We start from the raw sequence: 23,619 nt of genomic DNA on the forward strand, positions 1-23,619 counted from the left end.
CAGTAGTTGGTTGAATCCTGTCCAAGATGGCAGAGTCCCGTCAATGTTGTACTTGGTGATGTGGTATGCTAGGTCTATCGTCTTAGGGTGCTGGAGTAATGGGAAGTACGTTGCTCGATCCATTGGAACGCTGGTTGCGAATGTAGCGGGTCCTTCGTTTTTCCCTCCATAATATGTGGCAAGGTTCACTGCAGGTGGCTGCATCGATCTCTCCCGCGTCCTCTTAACTGTAGTGACTGGTGCTGGTTGTACTACTTCATGGGATTGACTTGGTCGCTGTATTATAATCCCATTGGTATTGTGCGTTGTTCCACGCCCAGACAATGTCTCCTCCCCGAAGTCATTATTGTCCCATACGAGTGTGACATGCTTGCCCGCCTGAATGATTGATGGAAGAGCATCCTCTCCACGATGTAGTTCTTGGTTAGCCAGTGCAGTGTCATGATTTAAGACGACAGAGTTTGAGACGCAGTAACCAAACCCGTTCAGTAGGCTGATTAATTGGGCTGAACCTGAGAGATGACGTACTGTCATTGCAAGTGACAAATGTTTGGGCATCTGTTTCCTTCCCTTTGATTGGAGGTATATGATGTCCTGTGCAATTGTGAGAATTATTCTATGTATTGTAGATTCCATCTTTACAAACTCATCAGAATCAGGTTCGTCTGACACTCCCACCATCCATGCAATAAAGTTATAGAGACAGGCAGGTACAATTGCTTCTGCGGCATTTGTTGTCAGGTGCTCAGAGGTTGGGGGCCATGGCATATTTGGCTTGATCTCATCTATTGCATTTCTCAATTGTAGCGCAGTGAAGTAGTGTTCTCTAAGGTTATTCTCAGTATACCCAGGTTGCTTTGGTGGGGTTGGTTCAGAGTCGGATGTTTGTTCTGTCTCTGTTGTGTCATCACCTGAACCATGCATGGTTTCTTGCAACACTTTCTTTTCTTCAAGCAGCACTTCAGTGGAGATGTCATTAACATACACAAGGTGTCCTTGGCAGCGCATATATGGGGTTAGAAAGCATAGTTGTGGAAATGTTTTCATCAGTCTTGTCTTGAGAAAGCCACTTTTGTAGTTTGATTCTATTCCGTGTGTTGCTTTGATTTGTTTCATGAACATGTCATTAAGTCGTTTCAGTCTGTAGATTTCCTTGTTGTCTATTATAAGATCCTTGACTGTTGCACAAAATAATGTGTATGCTTCTGAGTAGTTGGAGTCTCCTTGTTGCTCTGCATTAGGTGTTGTTGCTAGCTTGCCTAAATACCGGGTATACTCCTTGTAGCAGCGACCATGGTATTTTACCTCTATCGCAACACAATCGCGGTCTTGAATTTGAAGCAGCAGGTTTGTATTGTTGTTGTCTTTAGCAGCTTGCTGCAGTCTTGGTGCCTCAATTGTTGAGCACCTTGTTAGAGGCTCTTTTCTTCGGCCCCTTTTGCCTGTATTGATTGTTCTCTCTTTCTGACAAAGGATGCATATATTAGGCAACACATATTGGGATCTGGCTGAACATTTGGGCTTGCCTAAGCTGGAGCGTAGAGCACGTTTCTTGACTGGTTGTGGGCCTTTATGCACCTTGTCAATGTTGACGTTGATGTCATTGCATGTTGAAGCTGCAATAAATACACATAAAAGAAAACAATTAAAATTATGTGAGTTTAAAATGTCTCGACCTCAAGTCATGGTTAGCCCGACTAGATTCCCTACCCCCCCCCCCCCCTTCCTCAGACTTCCTTTTAAAAATTTATTTGTTTCACCTCGGCCCTACCTCCTTGCATAAATATTGGACAGTTCCTTCAATTCAAAATCGTTCGACTACACACAAAATCATTTTACATATACCTCACAAAAAAAAAAATCAAACTAAGTTTTGAAGCATTGTCATGATTTATTATTCAAGTTATTCAACCTACCAGTATTGGCTGCATTTTCTTCTCTCTTTTTCATGCTGCTTTGCACCCTGCTCACTCGTTGTTTATCGGTAAATCGTGAATAACACACTTGATGAAACGCTGCATCATGCGGTATAGCTATAGCAGGTATTGTTACCATACTGTTGCCACGTTCGCCGAATTCGTCAGCGTGGTTCTTCACAAAATTTCTCGCAATTTCAGCTTGATCACCTTCTAAATTCTGCCACGTAAGAACAAATTGCATATATCGCGGCCATGTTATATCACTAAAAGGTATTAAACTTGATCTTTTGGCCGGAGAAATGCACATATAACAGCGTTTCTCGCTCCCACCCTCGTCACCGTCGCTGCTACTGGAGGCCGCCATTTTGTTTACTCGCAGCCGGAAGCCCAGACATCGTTCGTAGCGCGAATAAGCGCGATCCTCATTGGTCAATACATCGAAATGCGTTCGAGGCTAAACGGAGATTTTGGAAATAAAATTATACATTTCAACATTATATTACAGACTAACGTACCAGAATCTGACTTGTGAAAAGTCATGAACATTATTTCTTAATTTTTTCTATATTATCATGCCAATTTGATGCCCACCCGATTTTCAGGTCACGAAATGAAATGAAAAATTGGAACACCTGGCAGTCTATAGGTTGTGCCAACAGAGTCACAGAGCTAGTCTGATCATGGATGCCACTAGCCAAGTAGCCATAAATTGAGGTCTGCTTTCACCATGTCCTGAAGATCAGGACTACATTCATAGGCCTGTCATCAGCTTTTAAACATGTGAAGTTTGTGTGCAGTTGGAGTTTATGGTCCTTTCATTTCAAACTACTGTACCCAAATGCTCATGGATGGCATTTACATTATTACGAGCAGAGTACCGACTCTCTGGGTGGGTCGGGTTTTGTGCATTACTTGCTTAAAAAAATATAGTCTGTTTTTCAAGAAGAGTCTTCATGTTTGTGTGGTGTGTGTCTAAAAGCTTCAAGATGGTCTAAACTCTAAAGGTCTAAAAGTGAAGTTCCAACTATAGTCGTTATGGTAAACCTCTAAAGGATGTGAATGTCTAACAACGTCTGTGGGGGTCTTCGGGGTTCTAAAGGGTGTAAGTGGTCATAGTGGTCTAAAGGATGTAAAGATTTGAAAGGTATGTTCTAATAGTACGTAATTAATAGACACGATCACGGTGCAACTAACGGTTCAAATGGTATGTAAATAAGAGACGTGTAGTCCGGTGGGTTAGTGGCTGGACAGACACCTGATCCATTATAAAAAGAGTGTACTATTTGTATTTGTTTTGCCTTCCTTCTCGAAGTTGGTTTTTTGCCGTGCTCATCTGTATTTGGAGAACATTAACATCCATTACCAGAGTTGGGCCAGAGAATCAAGAAACAGTATGTTTTCTTCTTCTTCTTTTAAGGTTACCGACCATGCCACAGCTGCTTCTCTGCACTACCAACTCCCTCAAATGCCTGAAGTCGTGGTTCGTTCCTTTATGGTGAGTGTCTTGCTCTTATTTTTTTCTTTTTTCTTTTTGTACAACTGCTGGGATTTTGCTGCTGCAGTTCAAGGCCAAAATAAAATCCAGAAAACATTTTGAAAATTTTCAAATGCATTTTGGTTTTATTGATTTAAGTTAAGTGATCATTTTTAACTGAAGATTAACAAGATTTAAGTTGTTAATTTAAGCAATTGTTTCAAATTGAAGTTGACCTTGTGCATTCACTTTTTAATCGAGATTAAAACATGTCCAACTTGGTCTAATCAACCAATGAGTTAACCATGTTATACAAGGGTAATAATGAGGTGAGAAATTAGCCTAGATTTGAGGAGGCCAACAAGGTTTGCAACAATACAAAAGGAACAGCAAAGAGAAAGAGAGAGACCGAAAGAAAGAGAAAGAAAGAAATGCCAACAGCAGGGTTGAAAGACAAAATAGAGGCAGACTTGGACAGACAATAGGTGTGGAAAGGAATGGGGTGGACAAGATGGGTACAGATGTAAACCCTCAGGAAGGAAAACTGGAAATTTGGAAGGAGGGGGGAGGGGGAGGAGTTAATGAGGGTAGAAAAGATCATGCTTTTGGATGGTGGTGAACAGCTGTCTTGAAGACCTGGAGGGAATAATGAGATTGGAGAGGATGTGGAAGTTTGTTCCACAGGTGGGGGAAAAGAGGAACCAATGAGTGGATGTGAGCAGTGGTTCTGGGAGTTTCACAAGAAGGGGATTGATGGTGGTCCACGTGCAGAAACAAGGGAGGCAGGGGGGAAAAGCATGGAAAGAGCATAGGATGCAAGACCACATATGAGGAAGTAGAAGACAGAGACTGCCATCAACCTTGGATGCCATCGGCAGAGGGTTTGGAGAGAAAGGCGGGATGCCAGACTATCGAAAGCACGAGATGTGTCCAGAGAGACGGCTCTGATCTCATGCCTGATATTGTGGGCCTCCATCCATTGTTGGGTGAGAAGCAGCATGTCCAAGGTGAGGTGACCTTGTCTGAAACCAAATTGGTGACCTGAGATGAGGTCGTTGGAGGAAAGGAAGGATTTCACATAAACTGTGATGATGGATCCCTTGGCCTTGCTGACGATAGGTAGTAAGTCGATATATTTCCAGCTGAATGCAACTTGTGTGGGTGGGCTTGAGGGATAAACAGGTGAGAATACAGGTAGGGTGAGACAATAAATTACGTGACAGAAAACTGCTGGGTCTCCCTGTCTATGGTAGAAGAGCAACAGGCCTTACACTAAAGTCTCACGTTTAGAAATACCAATTAGTCTCAGAGCTTTCAATAACATCGGCATAAGGTGAGATGTGGCATCAACCCAAAGACAGATATCTCGTGCTGCTGTGAATGAAGGCTTTGAACACTTGGGAGCCAAGCCTGACTGAAGAATGACTTTGATCTGCGGAGGATTCTGAGGCACCTCCCAGCCCTGGAGGCCAACTTTGATACGTGATCAGCCGAGGAAGATCAGAGTTGGCCGAGGGGGTGCTGCAATGACAGCACCTTTGCCAGAATTATATTGTAGAAGTAAACTGGAGGGTTAGCCATATCATTATTATGTAGAGACAAAGAGATGAAAGGTATAAGGCAGCCAGGAAGGCTGCAAAGAAAGAGGTAGCAAAGGCGCAGGAGGCATGTAGGAAAATGTTCGGAGAACGCTTGGATTAGGAAAAGGGTCAAAAAACAGTATTCAGGATTGCAAAGCACATAGCGAAAGAGAGGTGTGATGTGATGGGGGTGAGTTGCTTGAAGGATGAAGTGGGACAAATCGTTGTCGACCCAGATGGAATTAAAGGAAGATGGAAAAGATGTATGGAAATGCTGTTGAATACAGAGAATGAGTGGGATGGCAACATAGAGAGTAACCCAGTTTTAGGACCGGCAGAGAAGATAACTGAGAAGGAAGTTGAGGAAGCGATAAAAGCAATGGAGTGGAAAAGCGGGAGGGCCGACGGGAGTTGTGGGAGATATGTTGAAGGCAGCAGGAAGTTGGGGTGTGAAGAGAATGACAGAGATCTGTAATCTGGTGGTGAAAGAAGGCCGCATTCCAGTGGATTGGGAACTGAGTACCCTCGTCCCTCTATACAAGGGGAAAGGTGACCCTCTGGAGTGTGGCTCGTACCGAGCGATAAAGTTATTGGAGCATGGAATGAAGGTATTGGAAAGGGTGTTGGAGAGGAGGATAAGGAAGAAAGTGAAGATCGACGAAATGCAGTTTGGATTTATGCCAGGAAGAGGAACGACAGATGCGCTTTTCATTGTGAGGCAGTTGCAGAAGTACATGGAGAAGAGGAAGAAGTTGTTTTTTGGGTTTGTTGATCTGGAGAAAGCATTCGATAGGGTTCCACACAAAGTATTGACATGGGCATTGAGGAAGTTAGGAGTGGAGGAATGGTTGATCAGAGTAGTGATGGCAATGTACAAAAGAGCGCGCACAGCTGTAAGGACGAAGGACGGGAACAGTGGTGAGTTTGAGGTGAAGGTGGGAGTGCATCCGGGGTCGGTACTAAGTCCACTACTATTTGTAGCTGTGATGGAGGTGCTGGCTCAGAACGTAAAGGAGGGTTTACCGTGGGAGTTGTTGTATGCAGATGATCTGGTGTTGATTGCGGAAAGTATGGATGGACTGAAGGAAAAGATGAACAAGTGGAAGGAATGTATGGAGACAAAAGGTCTGAAGGTGAATATCGGAAAGACGAAGGTGATGGCAAGTGGTAAAGCATGTGGTGAGGTGGAAAGAACTGGGAAGTGGCCGTGTGCTGTGTGCAGGAAGGGTATCGGAGTGAACTCCATTCAATGTACAATGTGCGCTGAGTGGGTTCATCAAAAATGTTGTGGTCTGAGAGGGTCATTTACCAGTGTGGCAGCTACATTCAAATGTAAGGTGTGCACAGAGGGAGCTGCAGATGGAGGAAATGTTGAGTTGGATCTTGGAGACGGCGTGAAGCTGGAAGGTGTGAAAACATTTTGTTACCTCGGAGACATGCTGAATGGAGAAGGTGGATCACTCGGCAACGGTTGCTCGAGTGAGATGTGCATGGAAGAAGTTTCAGGAACTGAGTGGCGTGCTGATGAGGAGAGTGTCGCTGAAGCTGAAGGGAAAGGTGTATGCTGCATGTGTGAGAAGTGTTATGATTTATGGGAGCGAGACATGGGTAATGAACGTAGAGCAGCAACGAAGGCTGGAAAGGGTGGAAATGCGAATGGTTCGATGGATGTGCGGAGTATCGTTGAGAGAGAGGAAGACAAATGATGAATTGCGAAAGATGATGGGAATATTGCCTGTGATTGATGCTGTGAAGAGGAACAGGTTGAGATGGTTTGGTCACGTGTTGAGGAAGGATGAAAGTGACTGGTTGAGAAGAGTATGAATATGAATATGAATATGAATGATCGTTTTAAGGCCATTTTCCCCACTAGAGTGGGGGTTAGCCTTGCGGGCCCCATGACAATCATGGTTCCCTTTTTGAGGCAATGTTTTTATGGCCGGATGCCCTTCCTGACGCCACTGGTTGAGAAGAGTGATGGAAGTTAATGTAGAAGGAAGTAGAGGACGGGGAAGACCGAGAAAGACTTGGCTAAAGATGGTGGAAGAAGAAATGCGGGCAAGGGGGTTAACAAGGAGAGATGCAGAAAATATGGTAAAATGGAGAAGATTGTCATGGGGACTGCAAGGCTAACCCCTGCTCCAGCAGGGAAAATGGCCTTAAAATGCATGTTGTTGTTGTTGTTGTTGTTGTTGTTGTAGTAGAGACAAAGTATGTGGGACTTTTGAAGCATTGAATGAGAAAATCCAGGTGAATGACCAGCTTCATACTTTATCCAAATTTTCAGTGATAATGTAGTGTGGTCGTCTACAAACTGATAAACAGGGGTTTCCAAAGAGGTAGAGAGGTGGTCGGTGTATACCCAGAAAATGATAGGTCCCATGACTCGCTTGAGGGACTCCAGCTTTTGATGAATGGGCTGGAAGTAGAACACCAAAGGCTATGCATTGCTTGCCAACATGAGGACAATCCACCAGCTAGTCAAGGACACTTCTCAAAAGGTTTGATCAACTCCAGTTGTCCATTTGGACCAGTTGCTCACGAATCAAAGTTGTGCAGATACTTCATCTTTGCAGGTGTGGAACTCACCTGTGTCAGGGAGTGTTATCCTCTTCATGGCAGTTTCATTGACTATGGGTTGCAATCGTGGATGGGTTGCCACTCGATGCAGGATACTCCACCGAGTGCAGTTGGAATTTTACAATTTGACCAGGGTGCCTGCAATAGCTAAACTATTCTTCACGAAGGATATCATGGAATCTTTAACGGTGAGACAGCGCATACACTGATGCCTCACCCTGCACGTACAACACCAGGGTGCCAGTTTATAGCTGGGTAAATATTCAAACCCAGGCTGGACACCAGTAAGTGTGCATACCTCTTGGTCTTGACCATCCTGGCTGCCTGCTCGAAGAAGTTACCTGTCGGTAATCGTATGCATTCACCTGTATACAAAGATCATTATAACCTGAATGTACCATTTCTCTTCTCTTGCCCACAGATGTGGCTGCATAGTTACATATCACTGTTTCAGAATCCCTGCCAGCGCTGCGGGCGCCATCTTCAGGATGGTCTCCCACCAACATGGCGTGATTTCCGCACATTGGAGCCCTTCCATGATGTTTGTCGTCAGTGAACAATATTTAAAGTCCCTCAATAAGTTTACCCTCTGCAGGACATTAGCTTTGTGCTTAATCTGAGAACCACCTCTTTTGCCCGACCTTGATATAAAGAATTGTGCAGTTGCCAGTACTAAAACGACTTGCAGCATCGATCAGACTGACAACCAAGAAGAAATATTACTTTTAGAATGGTTAGAATGGTTTGTGGGATATGTACAGCCACAAGCTTGTACTAACGGATGAGATGGCAAACATGTTCCCCGAACAATGTGTGGAAGTACCCTCAACGACCTCACCCGAAGGCCTAAGCAGAGCTGGGCAATGCTTTCTGGTACAAACCTCCCTGTTCAAGACTTCAGAGCAATGGAACTGGAAAGTTTTTAATCCTGAAGTTGTGGTGCCTGGAAGTTCTGCCAGGAAACTCGATATGGGAATCGAATCATGACCATGATTATATATATATATATATTCTTGGTAAGAGTTTAAGATGAATACATGGTTAAATACTTCCTGGCGATGTTTCCATTGAAGCAACAGCACCAGCTCAGGATTGCACAGCAATTTTTATTGGTGTTCCCCTCCTCCCTCAGGGATAATTGTAGAACAGACCTGGCATGCATGATAAGAAATACACCATGCAACCAATGAACTGCAGGTCAAAAGGAAAAACAAAACGAGAAACAGCAAACTTACCATCCAAACACCTCCGATAAAGAAAAAAAAGTTAATGTTTGAAACTATTAGTTTAAAGTGCAAAACTTGGCTCAGTTTGGAAATATTACGATGTTAACATTTGAGCTCAAGGGAAATCCAAAGTTCTTCACAGTAATTAAATTTAATGCCATGAGATGAATACATGCTACAAATGTTGCTTTTTTTCTTCCACTTTTAGGGCAAACTGACCATAACACCTCATCGATGCCAAGATGGCAAATGATCAATTTTTTTTTTTTTTTTTCCCCTTGTGGTTGAACAGGAATGGGGTGGAATTTAGGAACAAACTGTCACATGGTTGTTTTGGCACGCATGACACCAGGCTGCGATTTGATAAACGGGGTAGTATTGTGCGAGTGGGAGTGGGGAGGACGTGAGGACGGGTAAAATTATCTCGACCAACTTTCAGTGTACCATCTTCACAACTGGCGTTTTAAACTTCATTTAGCCAGCTTGTGCTGTCCGATGATCAGCAAACCGTACAACACTCACTAAGGATATGTGTCTGCAACAGCACAAATCTTCATGCAAAGACCCTCCCACTCCTCCCCTCAACAAGGATGATATAAAAAAATTATATAACAAAAGCAAAAATTAAGGATACAGCTTAAGTTTCCAAAAAAAATAAAAGGGCAAAGCAAACGATGAAAGCAATACAGTGAATCAAACCTGTAATAACGGACCGCAGCATCACGTGGTTCCGAATTAGAAAAATCGAGTAACCTGTGATGGAGAAAACTTTCACATCACAAGTAGACAAAAAGCGATCGAGCAAAGAAAGGTTATAGCACCAGCAGGAAACGGAGCACTGACGCTGTCAATCGGTCGTTTTGACAAACTCTCTCACACCAACACTTGAAAGTCAATACATATACATTTATTTTAAAAACCCCGGTGCATGCCCCAGGGCTTGACACCCTCAATCACACTCCGCCGCAGTCCATCACACTCCGCCGCAGTCCATCACACTCCATCACACTCCATCATAGTCCATGATACCTTGCCGTGTTGTCACGTCTGAAGGATGGTAACCAAGGGAAAAGAGAATTTTAAACATCACAATATTTTCAGCTCAAGTTACTCAATCAATGAGCAAAAGCTGATATCCATCATATTTCATATCTTGCGCACTTCATTCCAGCAAAAATAATAATAATTCCATCACATAGAAGTTTAAGAATTAACGAGAAGGATGCCGACCTTTTTTATTTATTTTTTAACCCTTTGAGTACGGATGACGTCCAGTGCCGCAACGCGCGAAAACGTTTTGTGTACGGATGATGTTGCCACACGTCATCGACTATACCTATAAATAGATCGTCAGTACGTGGTTGCATTCCCTTACTAAAATGCCAAATTAATCCCGTACCGGGGGTATTTTTATCAAAAAAAAAAAATCCCGTACTCAAAGGGTTAAAGACTATTCATGTCATGAAATATTTATGAAATTAGCATTCGTCAGTTTTCCTTTACCTCTTCGGCTAACCTATCTAAGTTCATGCAAAGGCCTCAAGTCCATTTTATGGCCAAATGATGAGTCAGCATCATGTGATCTGATGTGCAAATTTTGGTTAAAAATTGAAGGTGACAAGATGTTTAAGTTGTCATCTGACATTCTCATCAAGCAGTTCAACATTTTTACATACCATACACTTGAAATGATTTATTTGTCCTGTATTTATCCAACACCCTCAGTTTTTGAAATCTTAATTCACTTAAAAGTGCACGGTTTTCTATCGTGCTTATCCTTCAGAAGATAGACGTGCTCTGTGAGCCTAACATTATAAATAGCATATGAAGATTAAAAACAGCAGTGTGCAAAAAGGACCAGCGGGTCAGAGTAGCACTGAAGGTCGGGGTGGACAGGTCATTTCTGGACTTTATCTTTCCGTGACCAGGTGTAGAAAATCCTCGTTCAGTCAACTACCAGCTTTGGCTTCCTTCATGTATCCAGATGTTTCTTGTTCATCGGGGAGAACTACCATTAAAAAACTGAGGACACTATCAGTTCATGATTTATCATCTGCCTGTTGTCGATTGTGTTACTTGTACTGTTGTTGTTCCCATGTGTCTTCTTGTGCATTTGAATTGATTCCTTATGTTTGTTTGCTCCATTGTTAACCAGCATATGTATATGTAGGTATGTACATGTCTGTCTTTAACACTAACACACACACACACACACACACACACACGAGCATCACAAATAGCATACACAAGCCAAGTTACCAAGATGGTTGCCAAAGCAACATAATTCAGCCGATCACAGCCGTGCTCCAATCAGGTTAAGATGGTGTCCTCTGCAATATAAATGCTAAATGTTTTTTGAAATATCGTGTACACAAAAGTACATGGAAAGATGATTGGACGGAGCTCATTTTAATGTCTGTCCCCCATCTCAGACCTTATCGGAGGGATGAGGGACAAAAAAAAAATAAAGCTACAGTTATTCTTTTCCAATTGACCATTCTATCAGGCCTCATGTAAATTTACTTTAACTCTCGTTTTTTTTTTGTTTTGTTTACATAGTCGAAACTTGTGGAAAAGCTAGTACACAACGGAGCAGGAAGTAACAGACAAAAAGAGGACACAGATTTTGTCTGGAGTTGTAAACAATCTCCAATATATATATATATATAACAACCTGGCAGCCAGTTCAGGAAAAACAAACATTTCTTTGGTTGAAATGAAGAAATAGGTTAGGACAATATTCAGCTCATTCGGATAAGACGACTCACCTGGCAAATTGCGAACGTGCGTACCTCCGATGGCGCCCTGGTTCAAAAAGGGTTCATCCCGCGCCACTCCCGCATTGACAGCTATGACTTGTTCCTTCCTGCACAAACACCGTAATCAAAGCGATTCCTCAATTACAAAACCAATTATGACAGATTCCAAAGCTAGCTCCAACACCCGAATTGTATCAAGCTACCTCACCCTACCACATATACCATGGCCAATCCCTGAATGGTATCAGACCAATGATGATACACTAAGAAGATGAAAAGGTTATTTGAATAGCTATCAAAATGATCACTTAATGAAAGCTCCACATAGTTAAACATTTCACTCACGATGAAGAAACCACTAATACATGGGGCAGTCAATGTTGTGCAAGGAAACTACAATGACATTTTTTTCATTATTCAATCTTCTCCTCCTCCTCTTCCCTTTATAAGGGGTGAGGTCCGATGGCACCAAGCTCTTGTCCTGCCTTGACCACGATACTCCTCCACTCCCCTCTGTCGTCAGCCAACTCTCTCCACTCTCCAACCACCCACATCTTTCTTATATCCCTCTTCACACAATCCTCCCATCTTAACCGCAGTCTTTTGCTTTTCCTCCGACCTTGTCCCCTCCACCTATGTGCTGCTCTCTTTGCCATTCTCTCTTCTCCCATCCACACCAAGTGTCCAGCCCAGCCCAGCCCAGCCCAGCCCAGCCCAGCCCAGCCCATCTGTCAGCATTTCACGAATCTCTCAGTCAAGCTCATCAGCACTCCAATCCCCTCCCTCAGTTCATCCATTCTCCTTCTATCCACCCTCCTCACTCCCACAATCATCCTTACCCAGTTCTCACAAACCTGCAGCCTTTGTTGTCTCTCCTTCGCCAGACTATAAAGATAGGCCAGCATTACACAAGACATCAAACCTTTCAAACACAAAAGACAAAATCAAACCTTTCAAAGACATCAAACCACAGATACTCCTTTCAATCTCCTTGAAATATAAAGATAGGCTGACGTACCATCCCCATTTACTGTCCCGGAACCACCCACCACATATACTCAAATCTATTTCCTTGTCTGATCTCTTTTCGATCTAACCTGATATTCATTTATTTTCATTACTGCCAAACCCACATCACCTGCGTCTTCTCCATGCTCATTTTCAGCCCACGTTTATTTTTTACCACCTATATATGGGACACATCCGTATGGGGAGCACAACCCCATGAGACCTTGCTGTGCTGATGCATCGTACCAAATTTGATCCATATTGGTCGCATAGCTTGCGAGGAGATGTTTTAGTGAAATGTTAACATTGTACCCGGGTAGGTTTTAAGGGGTGAAAAAAAAAAGTTCAGTCCCGGGTGAAAAAGAGTTTAGTCCGGGGGTTGATGGTGGGCCCCAAATTATATGTACTTGTGTATGGCATAGCACCCCCCAACCCCCCTCGTGGGAGTGGGTATTAAAGGTCATAACTAGAGTTCATGGAACACAGTACTTCTTCACAGTCTTCAGAAAAATGAAACGTGGACCTGCAGCCTCTGCTGTCTTTTCAACCTTCTCAGCACGGTTTATATTTCTGAGCATGAGCCACCATTTTTACACCACCTTATCTAACAAGTTAAATTAGTTCTTCATGCCCGTTTGTGTCTTATATGACATTCCTAAAAGAGTACGTTTCCTGTTTGGAATGGTTTTCAATTTAGCTTGACTGCCAGACAGGCAAACGGACAAAACCAATTACCTTACTCCTCTCTGCACACTCGAGACGAGATTCCGTACAATTTGCCAAATTCAGAGCCAAAGTACTGCTACTAAACTGGAGGTTCATGCTCCGATTCGTGTTCTACATTGTTCGAAGTATAACATTCAATAATTTGAGTGAAGTAGTTCCTCGATCATCAACTGACGTCTGTCAGACAGATGGGCAGAGCAAATTGCTTAATCCTGCTTTGCGCTATGCAGAGGAATAAGGTACGCCAATTCTGGGAGGATCATCCCATCCATAATTGTGGGGGAATCATCCCTTCGGTAAGGACGGGTTCTTCGCCTTTAAAATTAAAAAATAACGGGAGCAATGCGACTGTTGCCAATATGCCTCCGCATAGTCCCACAGCAGGTAGATGCTCTCGTTCACTGTTCTAAAAATAAACAAGTTTGATTTAAAGCCCTTCAGCTGTTTTCAAGCATCACATTTTCACCAGCCATGACAGGTTTCACATTGATCGGTGAAGTGGTTTCAGAGAAGGGATTTTTTTTTTAATATCCCTTGGCTTTCAAGCTTTCAAATGAACTTTCAAGCTTTCAAACCTTGGCTTTCAAGCTAATATGGCTGCCATACCAGGTGATGTATGACCTTAAAAAATGTAAAATCTGCATATGTATGGGTAGGGGATCACGTTTGTGAGGTTTGGTGTTCGTTTTTCTATCCAAGATGGCTGCCAAACCACGTGACCTACGACATCATTTTCAAACTATATGCAAAAATGGTGTTAGATTATATTTGTAAAATTTTGCATCGATAGGGTAATCGGTTTCAGAGATTATAATTATTTTATATTTTCCTTCAATCCAATATGGCTGCCACACCATGTTACCAATGATGTTTTCATGATAATCTTTTAATCGCCATGCCAATTCAATGACACACGTAAAGTATCGAGTCAATCGATTTGGTGGTTTGGGAGAAGATGTTTTTTTTTAAAGGTTTTCGATTAAATCCAATATGGCTGCCAAACCATGTGACCCATGGTCATAAATTTAATATTTCAATACAAATGGGTCATATATCATGTGCATGCAATTTCAAATTTTTAGGATAAGGAATTCAAATAAACATTTTCGGCTGGTATACCACTTCACCGATGATATCATCAAGCTTTTGTTCCCCATTGGGGGTACTTGACAATGTGCCAAGTTTAAAATTTCTACATTCAGCGGTTTCCAAGAAATAATCTTTTACTTATTTGCGTTTAATCCAACATTGCTGCTATACTACATGATCGATGATGCCACAATTATCATAAAAACATTCTGCATGGGTGTCACCCCGACCCTAAAAGTTTCTCAATCGGACATGTGGTTGCTGAGAAAAATGAGGTTTAGCCCATACGTACGGACAACCCGAACACATAATGCCTCCAGCCACCTTCTGGGGCGGAGGCATAAAAAGTCAAGTCCACAAAGAAGCCTGACTCCAACCAAAGTCAATGCAAGGCAATGAAAACGATGTTAGGCCGCATCATTGCATACCGTAACTAGAACGGCACACAGTAGAGAGCATACCTCCGCTCGGTGAACAGTTTGCGTTTTGTATCCCAGAGTAGACCAGAAAAATCACAACACAGAATCACATTTAATCAAAATCATCGGTCCACAAGTTTTTGAGATATCCTGCTTTGTATCGTTTTTGGCCCTATTTGCCAATGGTGAAAAATCACTTTAAAAATTATACGAGCTGGATCCGGGTCCGGATCTTCACCAAAATTGAATTGATTCTTCCTCGTCACACACAACCTGTCCACCAAGTTTCGTCCAAATCCGTCCATAACTTTTTGAGATATCCTGCTATATGTTGGTTTTAGCCATATTACTCAATGGTGAAGAATCACTTAAAAATTTTAAATAATTCTCATATCCGAATCCATATTCAGATCTTCACCAAAATCTAATCGATTCTTCCTTGTCACACACACAACATGTCCACAAACTTTCGTCCAAATCCGTCCATCCGTCCAAACCCGATCTCCCAATGGTGAAGAATCATTTTTAAAATTCTACTAGCCGGATCTGAATCCGGGTTCTTCACCAAAATCTAATCATTTCGTCCTTGTCACACACATTACCTCTCTGCCAAATTTCGTCTGAGTCCGTCGACAACTTTTTGAGATATCTTGTTCACAAACGGACAGACACACAGGGGTGAAAACGTAACCTCCATCCACCTTTGGTGGCGGAGGTAATTATATGATACCCCCTTTGGAGGGCGCTAAACACACGGTACATAATGGCTGTATTGTAACGGAAGAAGATGACAATGGGTGAAACATCAAACCTGAGCCTTACCTGCTTGTGGTGCCTTCATTTTTGAATACATATGTTAACCATTGCAAACTTGAAAAGTTGCTTGAATTTTAGCAAAAATAAACACGTGTGAAAAGCACGAGGTTCATCAAACTTGGGCATTTTGACCACCTTTGGACATACCGGTTGTCAAGCTTGCTGTAGAGATCAAGAAGGTGGCGCTCCAGTGCTTGGACAACTCGCTTTTGTGCCTGGTATTTGCTCTCTACAGATTTCAGCTGCTCCCTGCCATTCACCACAAATGCATATCAGATCTGAGAAACTAAACAGAATGACATCCACTCCTGCTCACCTCCCCTCTCCCATCCAGCTCAGTCGTCACTTGCTCAATGGTGAAGAATCACTAAAAATTTAAATAATTCTCATATCCGAATCCATATTCAGATCGTCACCAAAATCTAATCGATTCTTCCTTGTCACACACACATGTCCACAAAGTTTCGTCCAAATCCGTCCATCCGTCCAAACCCGATCTCCCAATGGTGAAGAATCATTTTAAAAATTCTACTAGCCGGATCTGAATCCTGTTCTTCACCAAAATCTAAAATCTAACACGCTTGCCTGGCTTGAATCTTGGCAGTCTCCAGCAGTTCTTTCTGTTGATGTATGAGCAGCTCTTTGGCTGCAAGGCCAGCATCCAACTCTGAGATGCGTCTTGTAGCAGCCTCCAGCTGCTGGCGTGACACGTGACGTAGTTGCTCCAGCTCTTGAAAGCGTGCGTCAAGACACATAACACTCTCCTGAGAAAAGCACGAGGAAAGCAGCAACAGCATGTATAAAAATAATAAAAACACGCAATGATTACAATGAACTAGTAAAAAGCCCGTCAAAAATGACAGGTTGGAACAGTTTATTCAACGGTGCAACCTCGTGAGCATGCTAAAGTCTGAAGCCTCGGCCTAGTGTCAGATGTGCTTCTATCTTCTTTATCCTATAGACATCCTATGGACATAAATTAATACTCGTTTTACTCCGCACAAGTTGCACATCACATGCAGTGAATTTCACTTCCCTGCACCTTGTATTTATTGTTATATATATATTGTTGCGGATATGAGGATTGCATTTTTTTGATTGTGTGTATTGTATTGTGGTAAATTGTTGTGTAACATTGTTTGGATATGGCCCCTCCTGCCTCCAGAGTTATGTAAAGGTAAAAAGGGCGTCTCGGTAGTTAATTCCATGAAACACCACATTGAAGGACCCGATAAAACCCTTGTTCAGTAGCTTATATCTTATTATGTGTTTTAGAGTAAGGCCTTGTCTTCCATTAAAATAATACTCCATTGCACCGAATCAATTAAGAATAGCTCCCCTTCAATACTTCCATTTCCCAGCCAAACTCTCCATCTGCGAGTAAAGCAGTTCACAAGCGTGGGGTGCACGCCCTCTCATTTCGCTGCTATTGTGAATATGTGCTCCGTGCTCTGTTTGAACAGGAGGGGCGGGGTCGCCCGGGAGAGGCAAGCCCAGGGCGCGCCACGAAGGGCGGGGCTGTTCAGCCCCATGCCCAAATAAGGAACCAAGCCCGTGGCTCGCCACGAGGGGCGTGCCGTCGGCGCCATGCCCAAATAAGGAGACAAGCCCGTGGGATTACCACACAAGGTCACGAAACAGAGCACGGGGGGGAGGGCGGTACCAAAACCGAGGAGGGCGTGTCACACCCGCGCTGAACGTTTGAACAGAAGGGTGCGACGATCGCTGGGAAAAGCTACACCAGATATACGGCAGATGAGTCCAGGTGCGTAAGAGGGTTGGCAGTCCACCGGGAGAGAGTTCAGAGTTGCACCGGAGTTGCGTGAGAGAGACGAAAAGCCTTTGACAAAGAGCCGCTTCAACCAGCCCCGTTTCAACCAGCCGAGTGACCCTGCCGGCGTGCGCTGTAAAGCCGAATACAAGGAGCTGCCGGCTCCTCGCTTCCCGCCCGGAGTGGACCTGCTCGCTGTGCCCTGTGATCCCACCTGCTCATCCCTCCAAACGATTCCTACCCTTCCATCCATTTGCGTACGTGAGTTTGTTCTGTTCGTGCTGTCCTGGGTAGTAAACTAAGTCAGTATAAGCTAGTAATTTGCACTGTGTTACCTGCTTTTTCATGTCCGCTGTAAATACCCGTGACTGCTCTTTTTGCTTATGTGTGTGTAAATAATAATAAACCCCGTTACTCTTTTGTACGTCTTCTTCTTCTTCCTCTTTGCATTCGTCGTCTTAGTCTTTTCCACATTGAATATCTGGCGCGATACGGCCAACGCTTCGGTGAATCGGGTTGAGTCGGGGAACAACTGTTCGGTCGCGGAGCCTCCGCTCGGCAAACATACCATCCTTAACCGCGGACCGTAACAATATATATAAAACTTCTGTACACCGCCCTTGAGGCTCGGTTTGCAAGCCACCGTCTACAATTCTAATACAAGAGGCATGATTACTCTTATGGAAAAAAAATTTCGAGTTTGTTTTCTCCACAAAAATAGACCGTAGTGAACACACATTTGTGTTAAAGATTGGACTTTAAAATCTACCCTTATGAAGGGGGACAGACGTGTACGAACACATAAACTGACATTGTGTTTTATATGGTAGTTTGGCTCTTGAAGGGTTAAAAAAAATATATGGAACTCTATGTTGCACCAACTACAGAATCAATGAGCTATGCTGTGACACATCAAATCATACCATAATTTGAGACATGTCTGTTTGTGTGTTTGACTTGAACGCACTCAAACTGCTGGAAGGAATGAGTTAAACTGGTGGTTGTACTCAGGCAGGGGAGGAGGAATTCATAGTCCTGGGGATTGTGTGCGGGTGGGCTAGGCATCAATCGTAGGGCACAGCGCCACTTCCTTTCACAAAGCCCGAAACAAGTGTGTGTCCACCCTCAGGAGAGCCAGGAAACAATATCTCACCATTCTCAAGACCGAACTCTCTTATCTGTCTTCCAAATCCTGGTGGCGTCTGGTCAAATCTGTTTCTGGTGTTTGTTCCCCCTCCATCCCCTCCCTCACCTCAAACGGCTTAACGGCTGACCCCGCACGTGAAAAAGCTGAATGCCTCAACTCTGTGTTTGCCTCTAAATCTTGTGTCCCAACCCATTCCTCTCTGTACCCACCGTACCCAGTCGTACCCAGCTGCTCCTGGACTCTGTGTCCTTTCCTACTGACAAGGTGGAAAAGTTTCTGTCAACCCTCGACTCTGATTCTGCAACTGGTCCTGACGGCATCAGCCCACGGGTCCTAAAATCATGTTCTTCTGCTCTTTCACTCCCTCTTTCTGTTCTCTTCACCCTCTCTTTTGCTCAAGGTCATCTGCCATCTGCTTGGAAATCAGCCAACATCACCGCTTTGCGCAAAAAAGGTGCAAAAACAGATCCCAGCAACTACAGACCAATCAGCCTTCTCCCAATTATCAGCAAAGTCATGGAATCCATCATTGCTTCAGATATTAAATCTTTCCTCTTCTCCAATGGCTTGATCTCTGATCATCAATTTGGTTTCAGACCTGGTCACTCTACTCTGGACATGCTGCTTCTACTTTCTCAAAAATGGATGGAGGTCCTCAACGCCAAACAGGAAATTAGAGCTGTCTCCCTTGACATTTCACGTGCCTTCGATACGGTCTGGCACCCTGCTCTGCTCTCCAAACTCTCCTCCTTTGGTATCCATGGAAATCTCCACGCATGGCTGGCGGACTTCCTCTCTGGTCGTAGTCAACGTGTGGCCCTGAATGGGTTTCTCTCATCTCCTCTTCCTGTTCAGGCTGGAGTTCCCCAAGGTAGTGTTCTGGGCCCTGTGCTTTTTCTGGTCTTCATCAATGATCTCTCTGACTCTCTTGAAAATCCTCTCTATCTCTTTGCTGACGACTCTACTCTCTGTCGCTCCATTCCTCATCCCTCAGATCGGCAGTCTGCAGCCTCCTCACTCTCTGCAGACCTGGACAAAATCACAGACTGGTCAAACAAGTGGAACATGTCTTTCAATCCTGACAAATCTCACACTCTTACAATGTCTCTCCGAAAGGACCGACTGGACAACCCTCCCATCTACTTTCTCAACAATCCTCTCCAAGAAGTTCTGTCGCTCAAGCTTTTGGGTCTCACTATCTGCCATGATCTTTCTTGGGAAAACCACATTTCCAAGCTGGCCTCCAAAGCCAGTCGCCGACTGGGCATCCTCCGTCGTGCGAAGTCCTTCCTTGGCACACCTGAGCTCCTCACCACATACAAGGCTTTCATCCGCAGCTCAATGGAATACTGTTCCCCCCTCTGGGCTGGTGCTCCTGCCTCACACCTTGCTCGGCTTCACGCTGTTGAGGCCAAAGCTTTCAGAATCATTGGAATCTCCTGCGATGTAGTCAACGCCGAGGGCCTTTCACTCACTCACCGCAGGCAGGTTGGTGGTCTTTCTGTCTTCTACCGACTCCTCTCCGGCCTTGCTCCCCCAGCTCTCTCTGTGCTCTGTCCCCCCAATATTCCTTCAGGTCGCACAAGATCTGCCTGCAACCCTCTTATGGTTAAACTGCCAAAGTCTAGGCTCTCTGCTCACCTTCACTCTTTCATTCCCCTTTTCTCCCGCCTCTGGAACAAACTCCCCCACTCCCTTCAATCCCACTCCTCTCTCCAGGTCTTTAAAACAGCTGTTCACCACCATCTCTTATCTTCCCCCATCGAAAACCTTGATCTTTTCTACCCCCGGTAATTCACCCCAGAGTCCTTGCAGTGTTCATATGTTTTAATCCTCTCCCACCTCCCCCCAAGTCCTCCCGATGTCCCTGCTCTCAAATGTTGTGTTTGTGTCCTTCCCCTTCTTCCCCCTCTCTTTTGTGTCCTCCCCCCTCTCTCCCCATCTTGTCTGCCGCTCCCCTTGTTTTTTGTGTTTTGTGTGTCGGTTTGTCTTTTTGTGTGATTAATGTTTGCTCTTTCACGAGCCTCGATCTTGTATACAAAAAAAAAAAAAAAAAAAAAATCCTGGTGGAAAGCGGTATTACAAGTCATATTTATAATTGTCAATTGTGGGCAAATTATCCCATCCATAATCCTGGGGGAATTAATCAGTAACCCGTGCTTAAGGACAGGCTCTTCTGTAGCATAACAAGCTGTTCAAAGCATGCCTTGGTCAAGCACGGCTGAGCCGTGTTCAGCTCTGCTCTGCAGAACTCATTCAATTCTCCCAACATCAGAAGTTGCCGGTTTAGCATCTCCGCTTGATCTTGTGCTTCCTGCCCAAGTTTCAGCTGTGAACCAGATAAAAAGAGTAGTATTTACAATGCCGCACCATCACGACGTCAGCACGCATAGAGTAAACCATCAGTGGGTCTGCAGTGGAAGGGGTTGATGAGAGACAGAATCCACACCTTGTCCTGCAGATGACGAAGGTCGTTGTTGGTGTTGAAGACAGTGTTGTTGGCCTTCTGCAACTCAGTAGTCAACCGCTGGGTTTCTCTGTACGTCTCATCTAACATGCTCTGCAGATACAAAGTAAGACGATTTGAATAAACAATCTCAAAAAAATCCACTTAAACATCTGGTAATATTACTTCAGTGATGTGGGTTAATTGTTACTCTGAGGATCCAACGATTCACATCATTGAGAAGGAAAGATGTTTTTTTTTTTCTGTATCCCTTGCCCAAAGCATAACAAGGCCGAAATAATGGGTGTAAAGCAATGGGGTGGAGTCAGGCCAGCTGTCCAGCCAATGGGCGGAAAGCAGTCAGTCCTTCGATGGTACATCCACCGATTTACTAATATATAGTCCAAACAGATTGGCTATTTAGATATCCATAATAATAAAAGAGAGTGTGTGTCAGTCTGTCAGACCATCTCCTCCATAACTCCAAAACCAAAAACATCGCAGAACCAAACTTTGCATGCATACTTCTCCAACTCCAAGGGAAAGCATACTGCATGCTTTGGTGTGTTTCTGAAGATCATTTACGCTAAAATTTACACTATAACTAGAAACCGGTTTACCTGTCAGCCTGCGTTCAGGTCGCTCAGCTTGGTGTCTTAATTCCGCCATTTTGTCCGCTTAATTCAAGTATGCCTTGCCTCAGAACAGGTCGGTTTCTGCACAATAAAGCTTCATATCTATGAATGGTAATATAGCTCATCTTCATACCTATGAATCGCTGTATTCCCTGTATACATCACAATGCTTATGAATGACAGTGTTCCTGGCTTTATTTAATTTCCACAAAGCTCGATAATCTCTTCACCTGAACCAAAGCTCAAAATTTTAACTGCGGAATTGACCTCAACAGCAGTTCCGACTATAAAGAAAGTGTTCATTTGTCCAATTCGGACATTGTGGGACACTCCTGGCAACAGCTTTGTTGGAGTGCTTGTTTGAGTACTTAAGCAAAAGCTGCTTGGCAAAAGCTCTACAAGCAGCTTGGTAATGGAACACCCCTGCAACCTACTCACATTGAGTACATGTTATTTATTTCCATCCTTTAAAAAGTACTTGTATCGACGAACAAAGGCAGCCCCCACCTTCCCCAACACATGCACGCGTTCGGGCGTACAGTGTTGTACGTCGTGCAGTGCCTCGATTTTGTTGTGCTATTTTATTTACTCCCTTTTTGTGCGATATACTTTCATAAAATGACCCGTCACTTGCACTTAAATACGTGTGTGTGTGTGTGTGTGTGTGTGTGTGTGTGTGTGTGTGTGTGTGTGTGTGTGTGTATGTATATATATATACTGTATATATATATATATAATTAAATAAGTAAAATAACGTTTATCGACCTCGTGTTGGAGTTGCGCCATGTTTGTTGGAGCTGTAAAATGCATCAACTGATATTTTGTACTCTGACTTGATATATTTTTGAATTGAATTAAGACAATTTACCACTTGAATTCCTCTTTGAAAGACATGTTTGAAGACTCTTCTCTGACCTTTTAGATTGTCGTTTTGATGCTACGCACGTGTGTATTAAATTACCACAACGGAACTACCAACAGGCTGTTGTGCCTCGGTGGCAATGGTCCACTCGTGAGTGCTGATATGGGTGTGTGTGTGTGTGTGTGTGTGTGTGTGTGTGTGTGTGTGTGTGTGTGTGTGTGTGCGCGATCATCAAGCATAACATATCATTCCACCCTTCTGTGTGTCTCCCCCTGCCCCCACCCTCCCTCCCTCTCCTCCCCCCACCCTCTCGTTTTCCCACACCCCCTCTGACTTCCACTCCCATCACCTCCTCTCTCCCCCACACCCCCTTCCTATGTCTCCCCACCCTTCATATTCCCATAACGAAGCGACTCCATTTTACCCGGAAACACCAGGCACCTTTGCTAATCGATAATATTATATGCTTTATGTTCGTCTCATGCACGAGATATTTTTCAAAATCCAAGTATATTTGTTAAAACAAACAGAACACTCAAACTATAACTTGATGTGTAATTTTGCAGAGTAAATGGAAAAAAAATCAAAAAAAAAATCGATGAAATGCCCTGAAAGTTGAACTTGTTTTGTAACCTATAATAAAGCCATGTACCAAGTATCAGTTCAATATGTCAAAGAGTAAGTGGAAAAAGTCAAGAAAACTGACATGTATAATTTGTGACTTTCTCCAAGTCCAAAAAGGACATCCCTCCGTGGATAATTGGTGAAATGGTCCAAAACTCATACTTATTCTACAACTTATCATAAAACCTTGTACTAAGTTTCAGTTGAACATTTTCAAAGGGTAAGGGGAAAGAGTCTGGAAAACCACAGGCGGGACAGACAGACAGATGGAGAGCAAACCTATAGTCCCCTCCGGCGAAACCGGTAGGGGACTAATAAACAGATATGCCAGTGGGAAATTGTGGGAGGGAGGGGGGAAAGAATCTATAATCTGATTATATTGCAGCAAACATCTGTGGTTATGTATGTATGTATATTTTTGACTAAAATGTCTTCTTCTTCAAAGATATATAACATCAAAAAACATGTTCCATAAAGCCATGAGGTCGTGATGCTGTGTGACTATATCTATCAATTACGTACTGTTTGAACATCTGTT

The 23,619-nt window shown here is 43.6% G+C and overlaps 2 protein-coding genes across 2 annotated transcripts in view; one reads left to right on the plus strand and one right to left on the minus strand.

Annotated features, from left to right (window-relative positions):
* Nucleotides 1-8,948, plus strand: part of MED27 (mediator complex subunit 27) — a 141,753-nt gene extending 132,805 nt beyond the window's left edge. Inside the window, exons 7-8 of the mRNA XM_068124688.2 lie at nucleotides 3,337-3,414; nucleotides 7,975-8,948. Coding sequence (XP_067980789.1) covers nucleotides 3,337-3,414; nucleotides 7,975-8,109 — 213 coding nt within the window. The 3' untranslated portion in view covers nucleotides 8,110-8,948. The remainder of the gene's footprint in view (nucleotides 1-3,336; nucleotides 3,415-7,974) is intronic.
* Nucleotides 8,640-23,619, minus strand: part of TSC1 (TSC complex subunit 1) — an 83,789-nt gene continuing 68,809 nt past the window's right edge. Inside the window, exons 21-26 of the mRNA XM_068124687.2 lie at nucleotides 20,964-21,074; nucleotides 20,721-20,843; nucleotides 16,182-16,360; nucleotides 15,744-15,845; nucleotides 11,548-11,645; nucleotides 8,640-9,826 (exon numbers count right to left, since the gene is read on the minus strand). Of these exons, the coding sequence (XP_067980788.1) occupies nucleotides 9,783-9,826; nucleotides 11,548-11,645; nucleotides 15,744-15,845; nucleotides 16,182-16,360; nucleotides 20,721-20,843; nucleotides 20,964-21,074 (657 nt within the window). The 3' untranslated portion in view covers nucleotides 8,640-9,782. The remainder of the gene's footprint in view (nucleotides 9,827-11,547; nucleotides 11,646-15,743; nucleotides 15,846-16,181; nucleotides 16,361-20,720; nucleotides 20,844-20,963; nucleotides 21,075-23,619) is intronic.

Source organism: Myxine glutinosa, chromosome 8 (assembly GCF_964187855.1).
Source record: "Myxine glutinosa chromosome 8, kmMyxGlut1.1, whole genome shotgun sequence".
NCBI lineage: Eukaryota > Metazoa > Chordata > Myxini > Myxiniformes > Myxinidae > Myxine > Myxine glutinosa.